We start from the raw sequence: 23,854 nt of genomic DNA, 5'->3' as shown, positions 1-23,854 counted from the left end.
GTGATATTTGGCACTGAAATACAGTGGCTACCAAAATTATTTGTAGGTAGCATTGTTCTTCAACGAAGAAACGTTTTACAAGTTTTTACGTTTCATTTTCATTTTTGTAATTATATGAAAATGCTGCTAAATCAAACGAAATTTAATGTTCTTGGGCATAATTAATTAATATGTAAATATCAACGAGAATGATCTATTATATAACAATGAAGAAGCAAATTGAAACTTTCACGATCGGATCCAGCCTTTCGAAAATTTCAGCTTTCTATCTCTATTAGGACGTCAACGGGCCAGAATGTCGAAAGATAGACGCATCATTCATTCCTTTTTTCTCGGTCGTTTACGAATTCGAACGGCAATCGATTTGCGTGCAGATATGCACAGAGTCCCGGTCGAATAAAAATGGAAATCGCGGAGGCAGTTTACGCCGGGAATCAATGCAATCCCTTTCCAGATTAAAATTTTATTTGCAATTAAACGACGATGGACCAGCTGTGTTTGCCGTCGCAATGATCTACCTTTCTGATAAAACGAGAAACAACAAACGTAAAATGAAATGAAAAAACAGACAGAAAAAAGAAAAGCACATACGACTGGAACAGGTCATGAAGCATGTAATGGTCGATTCATTCGACTTTGTTTCTCGTGATTATTAAAAACAATCAGTGATTCGTTGAGACCGAAGAATCGCGTGTAACTAAATAAATAATTGCGACATGAAGAATCGGAGTGATCTTAATAGAACTGTAAAATCGGCCTGTCCTTGTTCCCATTGCTAAATGAATCTACGTGAATATTTTTGAGAACACGCACGTCGAACAGTTACGAATAACAGTTAACGTAAAAGGTAGCTCGGGAACAAGAGTAATTTTTAATCATAATTGCCTTGCGGCTAGCATGATCTTCCGCCATTATTATTGAGCGTAATTACCACTACTTTTCAATATATTAGTTCCGGCCATTAGTGTTTCAAGGTCTTTTCTATTTCCTTAATAAATGGTTTAGCGAGCTTGTTCTTTGTACGGAGTTATTTTACGATTTCTTTAATTCTTTTGTATATAGATAAAAAACATTTAAAATTACTGAAATAAATTTTTGTTTTATTTCCAACATTATAATATTCTATCATATTAGATAGTCTATTTATAATATTTATATTAATTATTATCGTACAGTTGTAGGACAAAAGTTGTACAAAAAAACATTACTATAATCGAAAGAGTTAATTAAAATATGTAGATAAAATGAGGAAGCGTAGAGGTACATACATAGATCAATGTTTGTAGATGGTAGCTTTGGAATTATTATGCCAGACCACGCATCCAGTTATGATATGTACTCTCACTGATAGTTAATGATTCAAGGCTGACTCTTGCCACTGGAATTGTTAATGATTCAATATTTATTGACTCGCACTGCCGATGATTCATTGATATATGCTAAGCTGCATCGTTGTAAAATTTATCGTGGAACGTTTGTTTATGTCAACAGAAGCAGCCTGGCCGTTTATGATTGATTTGTACTACTGAGCGCGCAGTTGACTTATGCTACTGGGAGTAAAAGAACCGTTCATATAATACGTATGCGATACAGGAATAGGAATATATTCAAGAATCTTGGGATTCGAAATATACAATTGGAAAATTAATTGATTCGAATATGTAGCTTTCAAGATTAGCATCAATTTCTCAATGTCAAAAGTAACAAAACTCATAATGTTACACGAAATTAGTTTCATGTAATTTCCGCGGAATTTCAATTACAGCTAACGTTGATACGTTTAAAGAGAGTGATATATTGACACTCAGATTGATAAATTTAATTCGAAATTATTACGAGTTATCTTATATTTAGAAAATCATGTTTAAAACGAGGATATATGAGGATTCCGTTTAGAATTTCGGAGAATTTCCTGCTTTTGTGCCAAAATTAATATTCCTTCGCACATTTCTTTCCCTACAGAACGAATTACAATTTTCTTACATATTTAAAGCACTTATGAATACGAAATTACATCATGCTTTTAAGAAATCTTAATTAAGTATTCTTTACTCTCCTTAGTTAATCTACATGTTCATAACCTTTTCACAGGAGAAGGAAATTATTTCTCCCAGCAATTAAAGTCGCGTGTATGCACAAAATGAAAATACGTTTCCATTTCTGAAGTTCTATTTAGACAACAATGGGAAACATAATATTCAATGCTATTAAACGTTAATTTCACGAAATATGTACGATATTGTTACAAGAAATAAATTAATCCATTAATTTTGTCCCTTGCACGGCATTACAATAATAATATTATTGAATTTTTACAACATGCAACTTACAAATTATCAACGCTCTAATAATTTTCTTGCGTAATAGCATCAAGTTCAACAACGAAACAAATATGAGCGCTGCAGAAAATTTTGCGAATTACAAATCGTTCAAGTCTTAAAATTATAAACTAGAAGTTCATAATCTACAACTTTTGACTTGGCAATTCATTAAGATTATTAGTAGATAAATTATTAGAGGTTCCTGCTGAGAATTAAACGTTTTGACAATTCTCTAATAATTTCTCAGGTTAACTTGAGTTTCCCCAAGTGTCTTAATACTTATGAATGGGAATGTATACAGCCGTACATACGCGTACACAGATCTGGAAACGCGACGAGTTGAGGATTTATCATTCAACGCAGTGGTAGTTCGCCAGTTCATTCGTCAGCGAGAGTTACACGGTCGGCGCGGCGGAAAACAGGTCGGAAAAAGCGCGAAAGAAGGACGCGGTGAAAATGGATGCGGCTGCGGGCCACAAGCACGGCCGCTGATTGCGCCGCGTCCCGCTCGCACCTGCTCGCGTGTGGATTTCGGATTTGCTGCGTGCAAACACGCAGCGTTGCCGCTGAATTATGTGCTCGATTAACCTCGAATCGATTTCAACCGCGTCGCAGCCGCGTTGATTCGAAAATAATTGTTTTCCGGCTTATGATCCATTCGGGCAACTTCTTTCTGTGTGGTTTGACGTCGTTTGATCCGGTTTGTTCATGTCAAATGTGGGAATTCTAAGAGTTATATCGATAGTGAAAGAGTTAGTTGCAAGTTTGAATTACGTTTGAAGAGGTATGGACAAGTGTAAGATAGTTTGAAGGGCAGTTGAAGTGGAAAATAGTTTCTTTCTACTTCTTTTTATTTTTTTGGTGATTCAGAAAGACGGTGTTGCAATATTGGTATTGATATTTCTTTGATTTTCAGATGCGTTTTTGTATTTGATAATAGAAAGATTAGTTGGATTATTTTAACCAATTAATAAGATTGATCATTTTTACCAAAGAGTATATTGATTCGCAAACTTTTGGCTTGTGAAGGAAGATGAATGGTTTTCTGCGTTTCATTTAAAATAGTAATAGATTATTTGTATAAGACACAATAAAAATATGTTTAAGTGGAATAAAGGAAAAAGAAAGAAGAAATTACCATTGACTACTTATGTTAGACGAATATGGTTTCGTATGGAATAAATGAATTCGTTAGTGAATACAATGAATGACGGAGATAAAGTGTTATCAAATTTTTGGATATTTGCATGGAAATTATTTGGATATTTCCATTTGATCATGCGGCGCTGTATTTACTTTCGTTGGAATTTTATCGAGAATCCGATATTAATTTCATCGAAATAGGTAGTGAGACGCGAAATATCAATCGGTAGAATACTGTGTGCGCATATTAATACTGCACCGTATTTATATCATCTCTACAATTTTAGGATAGCATCGAGTGAGATAATTACTGGTTTTTAAAGATACCCAGCTCATGAAATTATAAGTGCTACAAGTTGGTTCCTCAAAAGCCAATGAAGTTATTTAATTATTTTTTTCTTTAATTAAATGGTTCTGAGTGCGAGACGATCTTTTCTCCCTCGTATTTTTAAGATGGATCTTTGTCATTCAAATAATTTTTTTTCTACTTTCGTTCCTTTATTATTGAAAGCAAAATCAACTGACATCTGTCACGTTGTCATTGTCCGTTCGTTACTTTATTTCATTTTTTAAAAATGATACTTAGCAGTTTAAGAAAATAATATACGTGTAATTCGTGTTTTGTGATGTAAAATAGTGTATGTGATGGAATAATGTATAATATGTTGCATTTCTCAATAAAAAAAAATTATCATCGTCGATGTATCAGTAAAAAAGGAATTCCAAAATCATATGGAAAATATACGTCTACGAGTAAAATATCAAATACATTAATTCCTCCAACATCATAGCCTAATTTGGAAGTCCAAGGTGACTCCCAGGAAAAGTAACTTTTATATTTTTCCGCCACGGGGAACAAAATCGTGGAAACGAGCGTGTTGCCTTCTACACTAATTAAAATCGAGAAGTCGTGGAGGACGGGCAACGTAGCTCGACGATATTCTTTCGCGGTTCGCCGACCGTCCAGGAGACGAGAATTGGGTCGCACGTGGAGAGGGTCTGCTTGCCGGCAGGATGAGCAGGTCGCAGTTAATTGGGTCATCGTCACGTCGCGTTTAACGAATGTTTAATTTGTCTCGTTACGAAGTCGGCTCCGTGATTAATTTCGATTAACTACGCTGTCAGGTTCCTGCGTCCTGGTTGCACCCTTAACCTTGTCCATGATTCGTTGATGACTCTCGTTACGAATATCAGAGATCTAACTAATATTTTTTAGGCTGTTTTGTACTTTCAACCTAGTGTAGCTAGCGTTTTATTGATTGAGGAGTGTTCATTTTAATATTGGAAATATTAAAATTAATAATTGGTACAAAATATGATTGTTCAATTTTAATATAATGGCGTGTTAATTAAATCTAGCAATACAGCGTCGAACAGATAGAATAAAATTTGACAAAATTAGTTTATGGATTTTATCGTACATCGTTTCAATTATTTCCGTAGATCTCTCGGTGCCTACGTGTCCTGCACACTTTAATTACACTTTCTCGAATTCTAAAGTGGTCCGACCATATGTCACTTGATAATTTACTACCTCGTGTCTTTCTTCATCCCATAGCTCCGACACGCTGTGTGATTTTGAATTTCGTCAGAATGCAATTTTTAGGCAATAAGCAAGAACGACCATGGGACCAGCAACGCGTAAAAAAAAGTGGACAGACAAAAATTGCCTACCATTTGTTCTGTTGGAACGGCACAGTAAAAAAAAAAAAAAAGATGAAAACAGGAAACAACTGAATTTACTTTTTCAACGTTAAACTGAAAGTGGGAAGAGAGACACGAAAGAGATTCGTTTCGATGATTTCGATTTCCACATTGAAACGAAGACTCGTGATAATATATAATTAAAGGCAGAGGCACTGACAGATTTTCAACGAGAACCATCAATAATGAGTCGAGAATGATCAATATGGTCAATGTCGGTGAAAAATTCAATGACTTTAAAATTTTTCGCTTAACAAATAATTTCCCATCGTACGTTAAATACGTTATTCCTAATTTATATTTTATTTTCGTTCGAATGAATTTCCTCTATTTTTCTATTCCATAGTTTTATTTTGTACAGAATAAAACAGTGATATTGTTTGAAATTAGATTCGTTTCGTAGCTTAAGTGATATGAAATCGTTTCTTTCTCTGTTCTGTTATTTTTACCTGTTTCTTTTCCCAATTTCATGACCGGATTTTATCAAGTTTCACCGGACTGCAGATATTAAATTCCGCGTACGACCGAAGTCTCTGGAATTTCGACTTTTCAACCGGCGGCCATAAAATTGTTAACGAATTTCGCTACGTTTTGCGCGACATTCTTTCTCGGTTTGTCAAGCGATCATTTTTGATTTTTATCATTTCAATCGTTTTTACAAAATAGAAATAGATTTCAACGATTTTTGTGCACGAAGAATATGTGTTTGCCTGTGTAATATTTAGCTACGGTTTAGGAATATAACATGCTCTCTTCATAATTTTGTACCTTGCATATTTTAATAAATTCTCATAATCACTTTTTAATGGACAATCTTATAATTCCTCTTCTCTGGTAAGCTTTCAGCTAAATTTCACTTATAATAAATATTCTTCTAACGGCAATCGTTTTCGCGAAATGGAACACGTTCGCGTTTAATTTCTTAAACCTTTTACTCACCTCTGCAGGAAAAGCGTAGTTGTTAATGCGATGCTCCGATCCGTAATCGTTATCCATTCCATAGTGTATGTAGATCTCCTCGAATTGATAATGATAGGCGAGTGGGCCACCTGTTATATTGACTCGCACTTTCGCTTCCCGATCCGCTCTGAATACCAGGAACTGACCGGTGTTGTATAAATGCCCGGAAACCTGAAAACGAAATCAATTCGAAATCATACTCGTTGGCGTAATCGATCTACCATTCTATCATTAGCCAACTTGTTGTTAAAGTTCTACTTTAAACTGGATTAAATGTGAAAAAGTCTTGTCTCGACTAGAATGGTCTTATAATGGCAATTCATTATATTTCCAATAAATATTTTAAAATATTCCATTTCTGAAATTCCAAATTTCAAATATGATTCAAACGGAATTTAAATAATTACAAACGAACAAAAATGGAAAAAGCTAAAGCTACTGTAAACGAATCTGTATGATAAATTATCATCGTTAATTATTCATACTATGAATTTATTAAAACGTATTAGGCAGAAAATTATTCAAAAAATGATTATGCTGTGTAGATATAAAGTAACATCAACGTAGTTATATCCACAACGTAAAATTAACGTAACATTTTTGTAATCTAGTTGTATCTATAGCGTAAAATAAACGCAAAACGACGGATTTTATCAAGCAGGAAAAGCAAACACGGTTCCTGACAAATGAAAATATACTAAAACCGTTGGAAATGATAGTCGCGTTTGCCATCGATCGAAATCTCGACAAGGAACGTTTCTTCCATCACTTTCATAACTTTACTGCCTGATAAATTTCTTGTAACTTCGATTTTCCCTCTCTCGTTTCCATATTGTCGACTGGAAACTTCCCCACTCCGCAGCCACGGTTCTCTCGCCCCGTTCCATTTGCTTTTCAACCTAAATATTTTCTACAGTTTGAAATTCGATAAATCCATTTCCACAAGGATACGGTAATTTACGTAAATTTCCATGAAAAATTCCTCACGATATTTTAACGGAAAATATAAGTATAAACGTCAAACGAGCACGTTTCCTCTTTCTTCCTGGTTTCGCGTTATAAACCGTAATTACGAATGGCGTTTTCCTTTCATCGAAACTGAATAAAAGTCGCGATGGTAACGCGATGAAAAACCGGGGGCCCGAAGAATACGCCACAGAGGAAAACACGATCCGACGCGAGATGTATAATTAAAATGGCGTAACTCCATTAAGTCCCGCACGAAACGCAATTATCCCATATTACGCGTGCCGCGCAAATCATTTTCATTTAAATCACCGCTACTCCGGGGGAAATTTTCAATCCAGCCGGCGTCCATTGAATTACTAATCGGCGATCTGCGTAAAATTTCGACCAGCTTGTAGCGGATGTGTTCTACAATTCAAGCAAGAATTAACGACCGATTAAACTGTCTTCAATAAACCTTCTTCGATCGGTTTTGTCCAGCACGCTTTAACGCCCGAAACCGTTCATCATGACTCTACTAATTGTTGCATCGATAACTGCTGCTCTCTCATCATTTGTTTATTGATATCTGGTCATTGTGTTTCTGTGGTACTGACACACCATATACAATTATTTTCCTGTGTTCACGTATTGCTTTGTTTCGTGTAACCTTTATCTAAAGACAATGATGCTTTCATATTAGGATAGTATCAGATATATGTCAAATTTATTTATTTTGTTTTCATGCTATCAATGTACGCCAAACAAGTGCATTTCCTCTTCCTGGTTCCGTGTTATAAAACCGCAATTACGATTTGCGTTTACCTTTCATCGAAATTGAATAAATGTTATCGAATAATTGTTTAAATATAATTGAACAATTATATTTCGTATGATCGTGTATTTAATTGGTTGCAATAGTTTTTATAAAATGACTTTTTTGAGAATGATGTAGGCAATGCAAGTTGTCATATCACGATACGAGATATACATATGTCAAATATTATATGAGCACGCTTTGAACGGAAAGTAAAGAAATAGAAAGCTTTATATCTGTTTCAATAAAATCTCTTTTATCAAGATCACTTGTAGACAGCGTATCGAATTCGCCTTTTTCTTTGTCATTATATAGAAACAAAAATATGGTTTATTTCAAAAACATAATCTAACTTTATATAAATCTCTCTAGATTTCTAGGAAGCATAATAATTAATTTTCATGCAAGGATATTAAAGATTTATAGAGAAAAATTACAGGATGATTATATGCAAGATAAACGAAGAATACATGTGTGATACGGAGCAAAGCAGTGGAAGTAGTAATGAACCGTCTTTAGCCAGACATATTACTGTGAATTCATTATGCATGGACGTTTCATTCTGAAAATCATTTCAATAGTCCTTTTATTTCTTACGCGTGCATGTATCTTAAAATTTATTACAAATAAATAACATTGTGGAATTAATGTGATCTTTCATTATAATCGTACAACACAATCAAAGTACCGTAAATATAATCGCTCTACATCAGCTATGTATGTATATGGTTATTTTATTGAACAATTTAATTTATAATGATAAATTAATATTAATTTATAATTTATAATTTGTATTAAACACATGATAAAATATTCATTACGAAATATTAATAAAATAACAAATATAAAGTATTAATTTATGTAAAATATTGTAATGTCCAATGTAAAAGCGTTCCATAACAAGGCTCCATAAATTTTCATTTACAAATTTAATGTCGCTTCCCTTCCAAATTATTTACCATGTAAATTCGTTTTACAATATTCATTAAAATTCTCAATAAATTATCTTCTCTTATTTATCTACCATTTCCCTTGACACTTCTCAAACTATTTACTCACCACAAACGTATTGTCATTTCCTATCTAAATTATTTACTGTACACATTCATACTACAGTTTCATTAAAAATTCTCCAATTATTTTCCTACATGAATTCCTTACAATTTTTCCTGAAAATTCTTAAGCTATTTTCCCCAAAATGAAAAGAAAACATATTGTCACCTCTTCCCAATGATTCTCCTGTAATTCCTAATGATAATTGTTCTTCATCGGGAGATCTTTTTTTGTCAAAACGACGCTCGGAGGAAAAGTTGTAGAAGTTACAGATTTTACCAAGATCGCCAAGATGTTAACTGATACCACGAATACATATGCGCAACAGAGGCGAGAGGAGAAAGGGAAGAGTTCTTTGTAACGAAGTTAATGAAGCGGCCTTTTATACACCGGCGTTACTTCGCGGTGTTTCGCAGTTTCGAAGCCGCGTACAAAGCGTTAATTTCGCGTCGGGTTCGTAAGACCGGCAGATGAGCCCTGTGCACGGTCAAGGCTTTACTAAATTTCCTCCCTCCCAAATTCCTAAATTACCTCCCACGCGACTCTATCTTGAACTCTGTGGCTCTCATCTTCGGTCTTTTCCACCACGGGAACGTTTCCCTTGCTGGCGACCTTCTAATTAGTACGCCATCAGCAAAACGAAACGTTGGTCGAATTCTCAGATCTGTGAAATCACGTGTAATTCTCATCTCGTTCTTGTTAATAGTCGTGTGCCGAATATACATACGTGAGCCGAAACGATGGAAAATAACATAGTGGAGTCTTGTGAGGCATTTCGTTTCAGTTTCATTATTCGTTATCTATTATATAGATCAAATATAGATTCGATTCCTTTATTCATTAAGAATAATACCATGTGGATTAAACATAGATTAAATATTCGGTTTCTCTATTCATTAAATGCTACTGATCAAAGTACAGATTATTTAATAAAGTAGTCTCTGTTCTTTTTCTTTTTTCCAAAGAAATTTCAGACAAAAATAGAAAAGTATTAACATGGACTACGTTTAGGCACAAGATAATTCTGGATTGTGTTTACGGTTATAATTAGATAGTTGAGTTTTACGTATTCATGTGAAACGTAATGCCGAATCTTTTGATTATTTTTAAATACCCAATCGTACCTTTCTAATGTTATACCAATCTCGAACAAAATATGAGAAAATTCTCATTGGCACGCGTGACTTCTCGTCTCAATCTTACGTTAAACGTCCTCTTCCAACGTTACAAAACGTTTTCCTTTGCTGAAACGAGAGATCCAGGTTAGATTGAAACATAAAAATCCAAAGATTACAGTAGTTTCAAAGATACAGAGATACGTAGATTGTGTGAAACGATTTATTCAAGTCAGAGAAATGTCATATCTTTCTCTAAAATCCCCATCTCAATTAACCACGACACAGCTACGTTATACCAGTTCCATAAATCAAACTTAATCGAGTGAAACGTTCTTCAAATCACGACGCGACAATTAAACGCCACTAAACATAAATCTTTCACAAAATACTCATCACGAAATCCCAAAGCAGGCTGCGCTGCCCGAAGGACGAACAATGTTGTTTGACAGGTTCGCGACACGAATTCAGGCTTGCACGAATTCCGGCAAGTTGGGTAGGCCAATTATCGAGGCGGCAGAAACACGGGGGTGGTCAGGGGTGATCCCCTTGATACCTTGGTAATTTCTTCGCGGCAGGGCGGCTGACGGGACAAGGAGAACGTGTTTCGGGAGCTACGAGCAAGAAAGGGCGTGAACTCGTCCCTCTACTGGCGGATAATTGATTAGGCATTTAATTGGACGGAATAGCAAGGCCAGACACTGTGCGCCGTTGTCGCCGTTCTCTCTCTCTCTCTCTCTTTCTCTTTCTCTCACTCACTCTCTCTCACATACACACTTACTGGTTGAGCGAAGAACCAAGGGAAGAGACGAGAGTTAGAGGTTCCGACGAAGTGCAAGACGAGGCCGGGAAGTCCATTTTCTTGTACGTCGCGAGAAGCTGAATTATAGCGTCATCAGTTAGAAATAATGAGGTAACCTCGGGGAGAAAGCAGCCGCGGACGACACGTCGGCAAAAGTCGCCGGCAGATAACTTATTATTTTGCAATAGATTTCCGCGCCTGGCCCTGGCCGAGCTCTATTCCGGCCAACTTCATACGCTGTGCCCTGACTCTCTTCCACTCTCTTCCATTAAACATGTCGCCGTTTCCGCTTCGTCGCGCCCGTTTTTCTTTCGCTTCGTTCCCTTCTTTAACCGGTTTATTAAGTTTCCTTCGATTGCCGATGTTTCCTCTAGTAAATTGTATTTAATGTGCGTTAGGTTTCTCTGCTATTTTCTTTCTCTACGTTTCCCTTATTTCCCTTATTTTCTCAACTTCGTCCCTTTCAAGAATTTGCTATATATAAAACTTTATATTTTTCGCTTCCGATAATTCTGTACGCTGAATTTCTTAATGAATATACCGGTTCTATCTCGTTGCCACTTTGACTTTGCTTAATTATGAAATTTTTAATTTTCAATTTTTAATTTGCCTTTTAATAAACAAAGACTGCTAGTCTTGCGAGACAAATTTTCACACAAAATACGAACAAAGATATCGCACGTATTAATGACGATTCTTTCATATCTGTTTCAGATCGAAGAAGCTCTATAACGATAAAAAGCACCAATAAATGAAAAATGATCGAAAACCATCAGCCGAATATTAGAATAAAAATTCGGAATGAGAGCCGGAATAAATCTTAGCTCTTCGTCGAGTCTTTTCGACTTGAGCGAATATAAATCCAACGACGCCAAGAAGTAGCATAACTCACCCAAAAGAACATAACTCATTATCCCTCCGATGGATCTCCACCTTTCCGATTCTAATTCGCGGATAATCCTCCCTCTTTCTCCCTCTTCTTTTTCATCCCCCTTTCCATTCTCGGCAACTTCGAACTCGGATCAATGAGGCCGTCGCCGGAAGAAGACTCGCGAGAAGCAGTTCTACGAGGCCGAATCTGCACAAAGACCGTCCCCTTGGTTCTTTCCACAAGACCTCCAAGTTCAAACCGTCTTCACGAGCCTTTTCGACGCGTTCCACCCTTTTCCTTCACGAAGGCAACGAACGATAGAAGCAGGAAGTCGTTCAGCCGCTGAACGAACAATCGTCATCGCGAATTCTCCTGAATCGCCGTGTGGCCTCGTGGTTTTGTTCCCCGTGGCGGCGGCTGGAAAATTCACGAGACGAAGAACCGCCACACCATTGCGGTATAATCTTCTTCGTTTCCTTTCGTTCGTCCGCCGGTGAACGAACTTCATCGGCGCATCGGTGATTAGTGCGGCTGGCGAGTTTCTTTTAGCTGAGTTTCGAACATCAAAGGAAAGTTTCGCGCTTTCCATCGATCGAAAGGGTTCGCGGATTCACGCAGAAAGGATTCTTCGCTCTGACGGAGCCGGAATTGTCTCGAGTGTCTCACGGGATTTTGATAGGGTGATGGGTGGTTCTAATGTTACCTTTCCTCCTGATATCGTCAATTTTACTACCTGGAATTTTGACCTTTCGGTGGGTTGGCGAGAAAGTTATTCGTGGAATTATTGGCTCGGAGAAGTGTGCGTTTATTCTTACCATAAAATTTATAGATACTTTTAGCCATTTGGATACTTCATTTCCATGTAGCTTGTGACGTGTGACTTGTATTTAACATTGTGTTTATTTGCATTCAAATGTAATACAATTATAACACATACAAGGAGGAAACGAGTTGTACATAAAATATCAATTAATTCTTAATAAAATGTCAAAATGTAATCCAAAAAGGTGTTTATTTATTACGATGCATAGGTATCACTGACAATATTTTCTTCTTGTTAGGTAGATGATACATTTACACTGTACATGTGAATGCGTGTGCAAGCGCCAGCTCTCAGTTGAGACAAAAGACGATTGGAAGCTGTTAGAAGTCAGAAGTTGTCAGAGTGTAATATACAAGGTGGTTGGTAACTGGTGGTACAAGCGGAAAGGGGGCGATTCTACGCGAAAAAAGGAGTCGAAAATATAGAATAAAAATTTTTCGTTTGAGGCTTTGTTTTCGAGAAAATCGACTTTGAATTTTCGCTCGGTACGCGTGCACTTTATCGCGTCTCGTTATAACGGATCTCACTGTAGATCGTTGTCTCGATGGAAAAATTAAAAGAAAAAAAAATTTCATTCTATATTTTCGACTTCTTTTTTCGCGTAGAATCACCGCCTTTCCGCTTGTACCACCAGTTACCAACCACCCTGTATATGCATAACTGTTGTGTGTGAATAAAGTAAACTATTTGTATTTCCGAATCCTTTCGATACCTTAACACCTCTGTTCGTAAAAGCAATATCATCATTTCATCTCGTAAATTTACGTCTCTCACTCGATTAAATAAAACCATCCGATCAACAGAGATCCATTGTACGTAAAATCAAATCAACAGAATTTGAAACGCTTCGCGACTATCCTTGAAAATCTGCTTAAAGCGTGGCGAAATGCAAATGTTATTTAACGATTATACCTGAGCATCGACAACCAAGATGGTATCGCGCCGAGTGAAAAGGAGTCAACGCGGCGCCGGGAATCCCAACTCTTATGGAACAATAGTCTGATCGCGAGTTAATTAACAACCAGCCGCTGTTTATACGACAGTTACGACGATTTATATACCGGCCACGTTTCTGCTTTCTCCTGTTGGACTAGAACGCCAAGAGCTCCGATTATTCTCGATGGATAAAGAACGAGGAATTCCGTTCGACTCGAGGGACGCTGACACGCGTATTGCTCTCGCGTGTTATGGCAATCGCTAGTTTTTTGGACTTACTATATTATGGACGATACTATATACGAAATTATTATTTATTATATATTATTACTATATTACTATATTACTTATTATTAATATATTATTACTATATTATGGACGATACTATATACGAAAGCATTTTATGCATGATGCTATATACCACAGTATTTTTACTCGCATTTGCAAAAATAATTGTTTTGCACATTGTTGGAATTGGAGAATATATAGAATTTTTGTAAAAGTATTAGGATTGACAATATATTAACTGGAACGATAATTGTTAAACTGCAGATATTTATGGAAATTCATAGTTTTCGTATAGTTGGAATGTCTACGAATCGAGCTCCTTCTATCGAAATTCCGAGTGCTGGAAACAAGAAATAACAGAATGAAATCAAGCCTAAAACGCTACTGATTATATCGACAGGAGATATTCGCACAGAGGCGTGGGAATGATAATTAACTGTAATAACTCTGTCTCACTTCTGTGCACAGTTGATTTCGAGGAGAAGATGCAAGCAGCGAAACTGACGGACAAGGCCGAGTATTTGCTTGGTCGCGGATAGTTGGCGGTTTATTCGCGAACAATGGCCGTGTCGAAGGGAATTCTCTTTCGCGAGGAAAAAGTAACAATGGCACCTCTTTATTCAGAAAGCCGTTGCCCTGAGTAAACGAGCTCCAGTTCGCGAACGAACGTTTACAGAGTCACGGTATTATCTCGGCGAATACATTCAAATATTCGTTGCTACTCCGTCACGATTTCGCTTATCTGTATGCTTACAAATGAATATCGAACGAAACGAAACGAGTGTCGTGTTTCTTTCTTTTTCTATTGCGTCGGGGTGCCGTCGTATTTTGTATGGATTTGTCGTGGCTGCTATTGATAAAGTTAGGGGCCAAGAGGCGGAGGAAGTGGAGCGGGTTTGCGTAAGTTCAAACGGATGCCCAGTAGAACAGCACCGCATATGGTCAGACATAAGGGGAATAGGATGGTCTCGTGTATTTCCACGCGAGCGAGTAGAATGGATCCGTGTACGGTCGGACGGGGACTGAAATAGAATAGGACAGGGCATAACCCGACGAGGATACAAAAGGATATGGATGGAGCTTTCAAATAAATTGTAAGTAACAATTCCTCCCCTCTGCCACCAAGCAGCCCGTGTTCCGGCAAATATTACGCTGTCGTGTTATCGATCATACGACTATCTTTCTGTGAAAATAGCTAAAATTGCATGCTTCCAGTGATCACGCGAGTAACGTGAGTTACAGAAATTAAGCACGGCGTAGATTTCTTACGGATTCTATTTCTGACTCGTCACTTTGATTCGTTAAATCCTTATAGGTAGAATTTTAGAATTCGTTTACGAGGCTGAAGATTGTAGTTGATTGGAAATTTCTATTCATTTCGATTTCAGTATTAAAGATCGATAAATGAAAGATTCGCGATAAAAGTGATTCTTCTCTTTTCCTCGAGTTTTTAGATAATAACGCATTCTAGTCGTTGGAACAGTCTGACGATATAGTGGAATTGATATCGTAAAAATAATCTATATCTTGATTTATTGTTCAATGAAGATTAATGGATTCTATAAAAACAGTCTTTATCGCGAGCTCCACAATTTCGCGATTCAATTGGATGCCGCTCAAGATTTTTAATACTCATTCGTTTGATGGCTACGTTACTGGGTCAAATAAAAATAGTCATATTGTATTCGAAATGATTTTCCTATTACAAAGAGAAAGTAGCGCGTTATTCAATAATCACAAAAGACGTTACACGGTTCGAAAAAGATTGAAATATACTGCTGCGTACACCGAAGCCAGTTAAAACAACAAAAACATTTCACTGAAATATCTTGAACGTATCTTTACCCCATCCAATCTGCCCAACCAATAAACTCGCCAGTAACACCGGAACTGAAAAATACAGGCAGGAGAATCCCTATAAAACGTTCCTCTGGCCGGTTCACAAATTCCACCTCTCGAACGCGTTTCTGCCGTCACTTCGGTTCATCGAATTTTTGTCAGGGCCGGGAAAGAGTCGAGGGTGGAAAGTCAATAAACTCTGAATTCCGTTTCTCCAACCGAACAGAAATATTTCAAAACGTTCCCGGCTAACACAACCATCCTGGGTCACATACGAAACGAGTCACGATGATCGGAAGTCCAGACGTTCGTGGCTCGTGTCCCAATCCGCGGAGAATTAGGATTCTCGCCGAATCGGTTCGGTTTCGATCGCGAAATTACGCTGTCTGACAATTTTGGGATCGCCTAGCGAACGACGAATCCAGTTGAAACTGGCGGAAACGTGCACATGGGCGAAGATCAGAACTAGGACTGCATGTAGGGTGGTTGAAGAGGGATGAAAAAGGGCAGAGGGGATGGAATCGAGAGAAAAGCACGGAGGAACCTCGGTCGAAGACGTACGTTCGACTCGGCAAGTCGGTGGTTCGGTGGTTCGCCCTATTGTTTAATTTAAGTGCCAAAGTTTAAACCAGGTTAAACGCCGTATAAATTCACGAGGTACATGAAACCACCCTTCGACTGTTCCTTTTGCCCTTCGCGTATACCTTTCGTGTCCTAGGAATAGTGGGTGTTGTAAGGGGGATTGGTGAGGATACGAAATGGACCGAGGGATGTATTTAAATAGCGCTGAAACTAGATGTGACGTCACTGCGGCTTCCGGCTCGGGTAGTTAAGGCTGACGATAGTTAAGGCTTTTATCCGGTTTTTCACTTTGCTATTCGCTATTGGATTATCCTCTGCCGACTACGGACATTTTAAGTCGTTGCTGAATCGGGAGAAGGTTTAGGTTTCCTCGGGATAAAGTTTTCAGTTTCTAAGGCGAAGCGAATTGTTTTACGAAGCTAGCGTGATTATGTAGTTGATTATGTTTCATATACCGTCTGGAGAACAGGAGATGGGATATAGTTATATAGAAGAGACGCTTTATAATTTATAATTGTCGATACCGTACTACAGCTGGTACCGGAAATCAAATCTATTAAAATACCAGGTTTCAGGGATTTTGTTCTGGCAATTTCATAAATGTATTATGAAAGTACAAATAAATTAATTAATATGTAAATATAATGAACGCAATGGTACGACGATACTTTTTGTAGCAACTGTATCTACGTATAAAGTATAGTAGTTTATGTTCAAATTTTCCAAACGTTACGTTGGTGTACAGTATTCGGTATCCGCGAGAGATGGCAAATTATCCTTGGATTATTAATGCGACAAGTCTCGCGTGTCCGCGGAATTAATGGGCTGTTTAGAATATTAATTTCTAAGGAAGTACCGCGAAACAGGCCCAAATGGATCTGGCCTGACGCATCCCTGTAATGTAACTATTAATCTTCCGGGTAGAAACGTGCATGTGCAGTCGGGAACCGCGTGACAAAGGGCAAAACCTTGATACCCATAACTTGTCTCGGTGTATTTCGTCCTGTTCTGTTCCCACTCTGAATTACGGTTACAACAACTAAGAGATAATCGTATCGGACTATGTACGAGAGTAAATTGTTCGACAAAAATATCGATTCGAGACTTTATTTAAAGTCAGACAAATTTACTCTAGTTTACGTAAAATATACGCGATTTGTTTTCATTCATATAGCTCCGTAAGACATCGAATGATTTTATGATTTTTCGATATACTCAATGTTTCTGATATGTATTAATAATATGCAATAACATATATATATACATATACAGTGGTGAATAAAGGTATCGTTGCATAACAATAATTTTTCTATAAAATCTTTTCCTATATAAATCTAATACAAAAGGTACGAGGTGAAATGTCTTACCCTTAAAGGCGTATTATAATTGAGAATGGTATGACGTAGATTAACTCTTAACTACTATTATGAGGTGTTACAATATCGCAAACGTCGTAAACACTGGCATAATTTCCCTTTCAAGTAGCATGTGACACTAAATGTCTCAGTTATCTCGAATAACATCGAGCCTTGTAATGATACGATATGACTGTTTATGGCAATTTGGATTACAATTGTTCTATTCGAGTATTTCAAAGTTTCACCAAGAATTAGCTTTATAGTAAGTAGGCTGTTTCTCCAAGTTAGAAGTCGAATAAAACTCTAACACAGTTGCTAAAGTTCTAAAAGACTCCAAGGCTAATGTTTATACAACATTCCGCAATACCTTAGTATCCTACACTGACAATTAATAATTCTCTCCTGACAATATGAAAATTTCCATGTTACCATGTTACTTAAAGAAAAACAATAACTTTCGTCTCAGCAACCCAAACTTCATCTCGCATTAGTATTCACGATACAATTTCAAACGCAATTCGAAACCCGCTGAACTCTGGAAACAGTAGTTTCAGAAAAATCCACGCAATATTTAGAAGTTCTTGGTTGCGACTTCGTTGTCGAAGGGTCGAACGAAATTTCTCGTGGAATTTCCACGAGCTACGTTTCATCTTTATGCAGAGTGTTTCGGTAGGTTGAAGAGTCCGAGGGGGATGGGTGGTTTGCGAGGGGTTGGCACGAAAAGAAACGCGCATAGTTCGAATTTGTCGGGCAGGACACAAAGTGCCTTCCACGGAAATGCCCGTGAAAAGGTTTAAACGCGCACCCGAGGGATCGTTTGCTCTTCCTCTCTCTTCCCATCTTCTTTCCAACCCCTCGAATCTAACCCAACCCCCCGATGCCAACTTCCCGGAGCCGGAGTCAATCTTCTCAGGCGCAAGTAGCCGCGTTCTCACGAGGCAAGCTCATCGGATGCATTCTACGCTTTGAAACGAACCATGGTTTGGGTTCTGTTCATTGTTTGGTCCACCCTCGAATCATCCCCTCCAACGTCCAATCGCTATCCTCCGAAGGCACAAAAGCGCCTAAAGGGAGCAGGTTTCCAGCGTTCTTGCTCACCTCCCGACTCGCATCGGTTAGCCGGCGTCACACGCGTTGTTTAAGTCAAACAATCGACCATTCGCGAAAAAGGAATACCTTTCGTTTCGTTATTATCAGGAATTCGTGCTCCTTGATTTATGTCTTTCTTTTTTTTTTTTTTTTTTTCTTTGGAAGTGAAGATAATTTGATAAGGCGTTTCTATTGTGTTTGAAGAATGATTTGGTTAGCTGTTTTTTTAATTTCAAATCGACGGATAATTTTCAGAGGCGTTGCTATCGGGCGAATGAGTTAGTTGATTTGTAATTGTTAGTGGGTTTGTAAATTTACGTGTTAATAAAAATATTAAAGAACGTCTTTCCGTTATTAATGACAAATTATGTCTGATTTCTGCTTAGAATTATGTTTTATTCATAAAAACGTTAAAGGACGAGTTTCTATCATAAACGAGTAACAAAATCAAATTTTTATCATGCTTTAATAAAACTCGGTCCCCATAGAATCAAATGTTTAAAATACAATCAGTAGTAGGTAAATATGTCTATCAATTTTTAAAAAGAAGACAACTTTTACAAAGGACATTAAAACCAGAACCAGAAACATTGTGATAACCAAAAACATTCATAATTATAGAATTCGAAATTGCCATAGACAAATTTAATTCCAACTAGCTCGATTCTACTCCTTATGGGTATAAATATGATATAATTCATCTTCGACAGATACGATACGACTCTAAATACGTCGAAGCTCTATAAGTAAACAGACGGTTTTATCCAAAAAATTAGGAACCCGAGTGGCAAGTCATGTAACTCGTTTTTCCTAAATAACGTTAAACATTTTCTCAACGAGTTAAGATTCTTCCATCGAAAATCAAAACTTAAAGCAGCGGAACATACCGCGGAACTATTCGATGCGCGATTCGAAATCCTACGAAGAAACGCTTCAATTATTTCATTAACGGGTGGCTGACCCGCCAAGAAACAAAAGTCTCGAACGTTTCGCAGTTCTCGGGAAGAAGTATCGCAACACCGTGGATGATGGAGCTGTAGGCGGAAGCGAAACTCAACCGCGGCCAGAAAGGAAAAGAAACGAAGGGAAAAAGAAAAGGGAGGAAATACAAACGACTCTCGGCTAGGGCTTTAAGGCTCGCGACGAGTGTTTGCACGAAAGCTACTTCGCCAAGAGTGTTATTGTTTGATAAACTCAAAAATGACGCGCCTCTGGTTCGTTTGAAGTCCCGCGGTTCGCGAACTGCCCGGAACAATGAAGTCCCTCAGAAGAGGAAACCAACGAAGTCGTTTAATCATCGAGCTACCAAGTACCTTGGCTTTGCGTTATTTTTATTGGCTGCTGTTTGCTGTTTATGTAAGAAACTTTTTCGTGCCCTTTCATTTCTCTGTTTCCTTTAGATGCATTACTCTGCGAACTGCAGTTGAGTTTGTTACATTTTGCGCGGTTTTAATCACAAAACTTCGATTCTCTCCTTTCTGTTTCGTCTTTGTCTCATGCATACATACGTACGTTTATACAAATTTATATTCATGTGGATATAATTGAAAGAAATTAAATCCAGGTAGAAAATTGGTTTGCAGGTGTATATTTATAGCAATCAGAAAATTATTTAAACAATCAGTTATCCACTACATTGATAAACCCTAATATTTCACGGGACATTTAACGCTAATTATATGTATTAATTTTTTACTTAATAGTCTATTTGTAGTAAATGGGCTGTAACTTTATATACATTTTTCGATTGGTGTAAAATTTTACCAATATAATCATGATACTCGTGTTTCATCACAGTACCAATGAAATATCAAAAAGTCTTAATATAATATATTGATAAAAATTGTCCACTTTATCAATAGTATCTACATCAAACTAAATTGCTATTCATTGTTGCTATAGGTCTACATGTATACCTAAAATTATCAAAATTTCCAACTAATTCCATTTCCAAGAAATTATAAAATCTGAGAAAAGGAGAAGCAATACGAGCTCGGCTCATGAGCCAACGAGCCATTTCTCGCTGAGAAATAGACAGTCTAAAGGAAGTTCCAGTCATGTTCGGGCTGAGCTTCGAATCGGGACTTCTGCTCACGTGCCGGCAATCACCGTGTCAGCTGAGGCGGCCACGTGATTCGTTTCTATCGTATCCACGGTGCGATTAGAGTTAGCACGTTTCGCGTAACAAACGAAAGGTTTCGCCTTTGAGACCGTAGCCAGCACAGCTTTCGCGAAAATCGGACAAAGCGCACGTGGTCAGTGTTTCGCGCTTTTCACACGATGGAACCATCACCACGACGCTCAAACGGTCATGGAACTTTCTTTGAATAGCAGCGAACTCTGGTGAAAAATGGAAAGTCTTTTATTTCATAAAACTAGTACTTTTTAACGTACAGTTGTCGGAATGGTCAAAATTAGTAATTTGTAATTTTTTGTTATTTCGCATACTTTTTACAGTCTAGTTGTTGAATATTTTGTATGTTAGAAATATGTAGATACTAGAAGATTTTAATTTGTAGCGTTTTAAGAACATGTTTTACTACGATATATCGCAATTTGTGTATTGAATAGGAATAATATATTAAATTAATCAACGTTCAGCTATCCATGTGTTAATTTTTCAGGAAAATTTTCGAAAAATAATTGCAGCGTTAACAACAATTATTTCCGAATTACGATAGAATTGTCGATACTTTGTCACGAAGATGCACGTAAAAACGACCAAGGGAACTACGATTAATTTTAGAAAGGTTTCGGCAAAATCGAATTATCTCCGTAAATTGCTCGTTCCAGTTCTGTTTCAAATTATCGGTCTTCGCCTCGATTCGCTAGATTTATACACCGTCAAAGTTTCTTACCTACTTTTTAATTCAATTCTTCGCTCGATTCAGTTTTACGACTCCCAATCGAAATTACGTATTAATTACTTTGGCAACTTTCGCATGCTTTTCCAACGTCATTGTAATCAACAAGCAACTCGATATTTTTCGAACAAATCGCTGTCGATCTGGCATATATTGTTACGTGAACAACGATGCATTTGTATGTTAATATGAATTCGGCGATTTTATTTCGGCGTTGTTCAGACGAAATTGACGATCGTAATTAAAAAATATATTAATACGCTCTATGTTAATTACGTCTGCTGCAATGGAAGATGGGTGTATTAACACCATCGCGAACGATGTATTGAAAATTAAAAATTCACATTGGACGTGGACAAATTTATCAGCACATTTATATCTCTAACCTTGACTCCTTTAACCATCGACGTTATCGTCCAGTCGTTTAATTCAAGACGAGGACACTTACCAACTGTTTCGTATGAAATTGTCTACACTACAAATAACAAGTTATAGTAAATGAAAAGATCAATTTTAAAATTCTTTGGAAAATATATAAAAAGATTTTTTATCCTACACATAGGACGACAACACTCACGAACTTCTTCCTGTACATAAAATTATTTATACTACAAGCACAATAATAAGTTATAGAAAATGAAACAATTGCGCAATTTCAAAAATTTACTATAATTATATTTAAATCATCACGATCAAGCAATTTGCAAGAACGAGCCCATTACGAACTTGTTAACAAAGGAGTGAAATTCCTTTCGATTGTGATAAATATTTTATAGCGTTACGTCGGTCAGTAAATTTTCTCCAATTTAACCAAACTGCTTTCGTGGAAATCAGTAATAGAACGCGTCAGTCTCTCCTAAATATTCTTTGGCTCGTGTCGAAGTGTATCGACGTTTATTCCACGGTGGATACAAGCAGCCTTCGCCAAGCGATTTCCATAAAACAATTTCCGCAACTGCACTTTCGCGTCCTAGACGAGTAGACGTGGAATTCTCGTGTCGCGTTACGTCACGCGAATACGCGATAAAGCCATGCATCCAAGAGGGAAACTACAAGAAATAACGTTGTTCGACGAAAGCAACGTTAATCGATCGATCCTGCAAATAAAAGATCTTCGAAAGGTCTTCTATTCTATGAATACTTTATTTGATAAAGAATTATATTCCAAGTTTGATAAATTCGAGAAATGATAGTGAATTACGGTCCCTTGGGGATCAACCGGAAATTTATCGCGACGACGTGGCCTTCTTGCGAAAAATTATAGCAAACGTCACTTGGTGGAATTCTATGTGTAAATATAAGTGCTTCATACCGTTTTATTATTTTCAAATTTATTTACGAAATTAACGATTTAAATAAAGAATTTGTCATTTTTATAATTATTAGAACATTCGTTAGTAAGTCGATTTAACGGCTCGCTAATTAAATTGAATGGCCTGTTGAGAGATTTTAGAGCTGAGATCTGGAGATAGAGATGTCGAGGCTAGCAGGATTAATAACGATAACGAGTTAATATTATTATAAGGCGATCCTGGATTTGGCTGTTTTCTATGAAAGCTTCGATCGCAGTACGTTTCATCTTTTGGCGTAGTATCTTGGCATAACAATACATATATCTATTTCGATACTATTAGTAATATACTAAATCGTTACATGTGTGTATCTTTTTTTTACATATTAATATGGGAAGAATATATTGCACAGCAAGTAGAATAAATAATCGCTATGGTCAGACACAGTATGTGTAATATACAATGAATCGAATGAACGAAATAATCATAATAAATATATACACTGCAGTATAAATATTTCACATCAAGTGGAATAGTCGTTTTCTGGTCAGACAAGCCGTACCTTATTGTCTATAAAATTTAATTTAAAATTTAATGCTAATATACCCTTATCTTCGATATATTTATTACATTACTTTCGAAATATTCTATTAACAAACAAAAATCTCTTTTTCTATAAACTACAGAAACTTCCCTTCTGAAAAATTTGATTACTCGAATCTCATTATTCACTATATTAATCTTACAAGTAAAACCCTTTCCCCTCTAGAAAACCAATATCTATTCGATCTTTCCAAGCGTATCGACAGTGTCTACGACATACAATCGCACAACAGTGTGTCGTCGAGCCGTTAAACAAATTGCTTCGCCATCTGAAGGGAGAAGAGATACATCAGCTCGACCGTTGCAAGGATTCTTGCAAATTCCAGCTCGCGTTTGAAAAGTGGAACTGCAATCTTTCCCTCGATGAATATTCACCTGGCAAAGCAAACAATCGCCTTTCCCTCTTTCTCTTACTTTTTCTTTTTGATCCTACCGCGTTCTTTCGATCA

General features: G+C 37.0%; 1 protein-coding gene across 3 annotated transcripts in view; it reads right to left on the bottom strand.

The window, feature by feature from the left end:
• The window catches only part of LOC117208836 (carbonic anhydrase-related protein 10), a 225,708-nt gene that overhangs the window by 45,810 nt on the left and 156,044 nt on the right, over positions 1–23,854 (bottom strand). For all 3 annotated transcript variants that reach the window (XM_033450240.1, XM_033450241.1, XM_033450242.1), the window contains exon 4: positions 6,108–6,299. In XM_033450240.1, the coding sequence (XP_033306131.1) occupies positions 6,108–6,299 (192 nt within the window). The remainder of the gene's footprint in view (positions 1–6,107; positions 6,300–23,854) is intronic.

The sequence above is a fragment of the Bombus bifarius genome, unplaced genomic scaffold, assembly GCF_011952205.1.
Source record: "Bombus bifarius isolate JDL3187 unplaced genomic scaffold, Bbif_JDL3187 scf7180000008162, whole genome shotgun sequence".
In the NCBI taxonomy this organism is placed as follows: Eukaryota; Metazoa; Arthropoda; class Insecta; order Hymenoptera; family Apidae; genus Bombus; species Bombus bifarius.
Note: the sequence above shows the minus strand (reverse complement) of the source record. Positions and strands in the feature narration are given on the sequence as shown.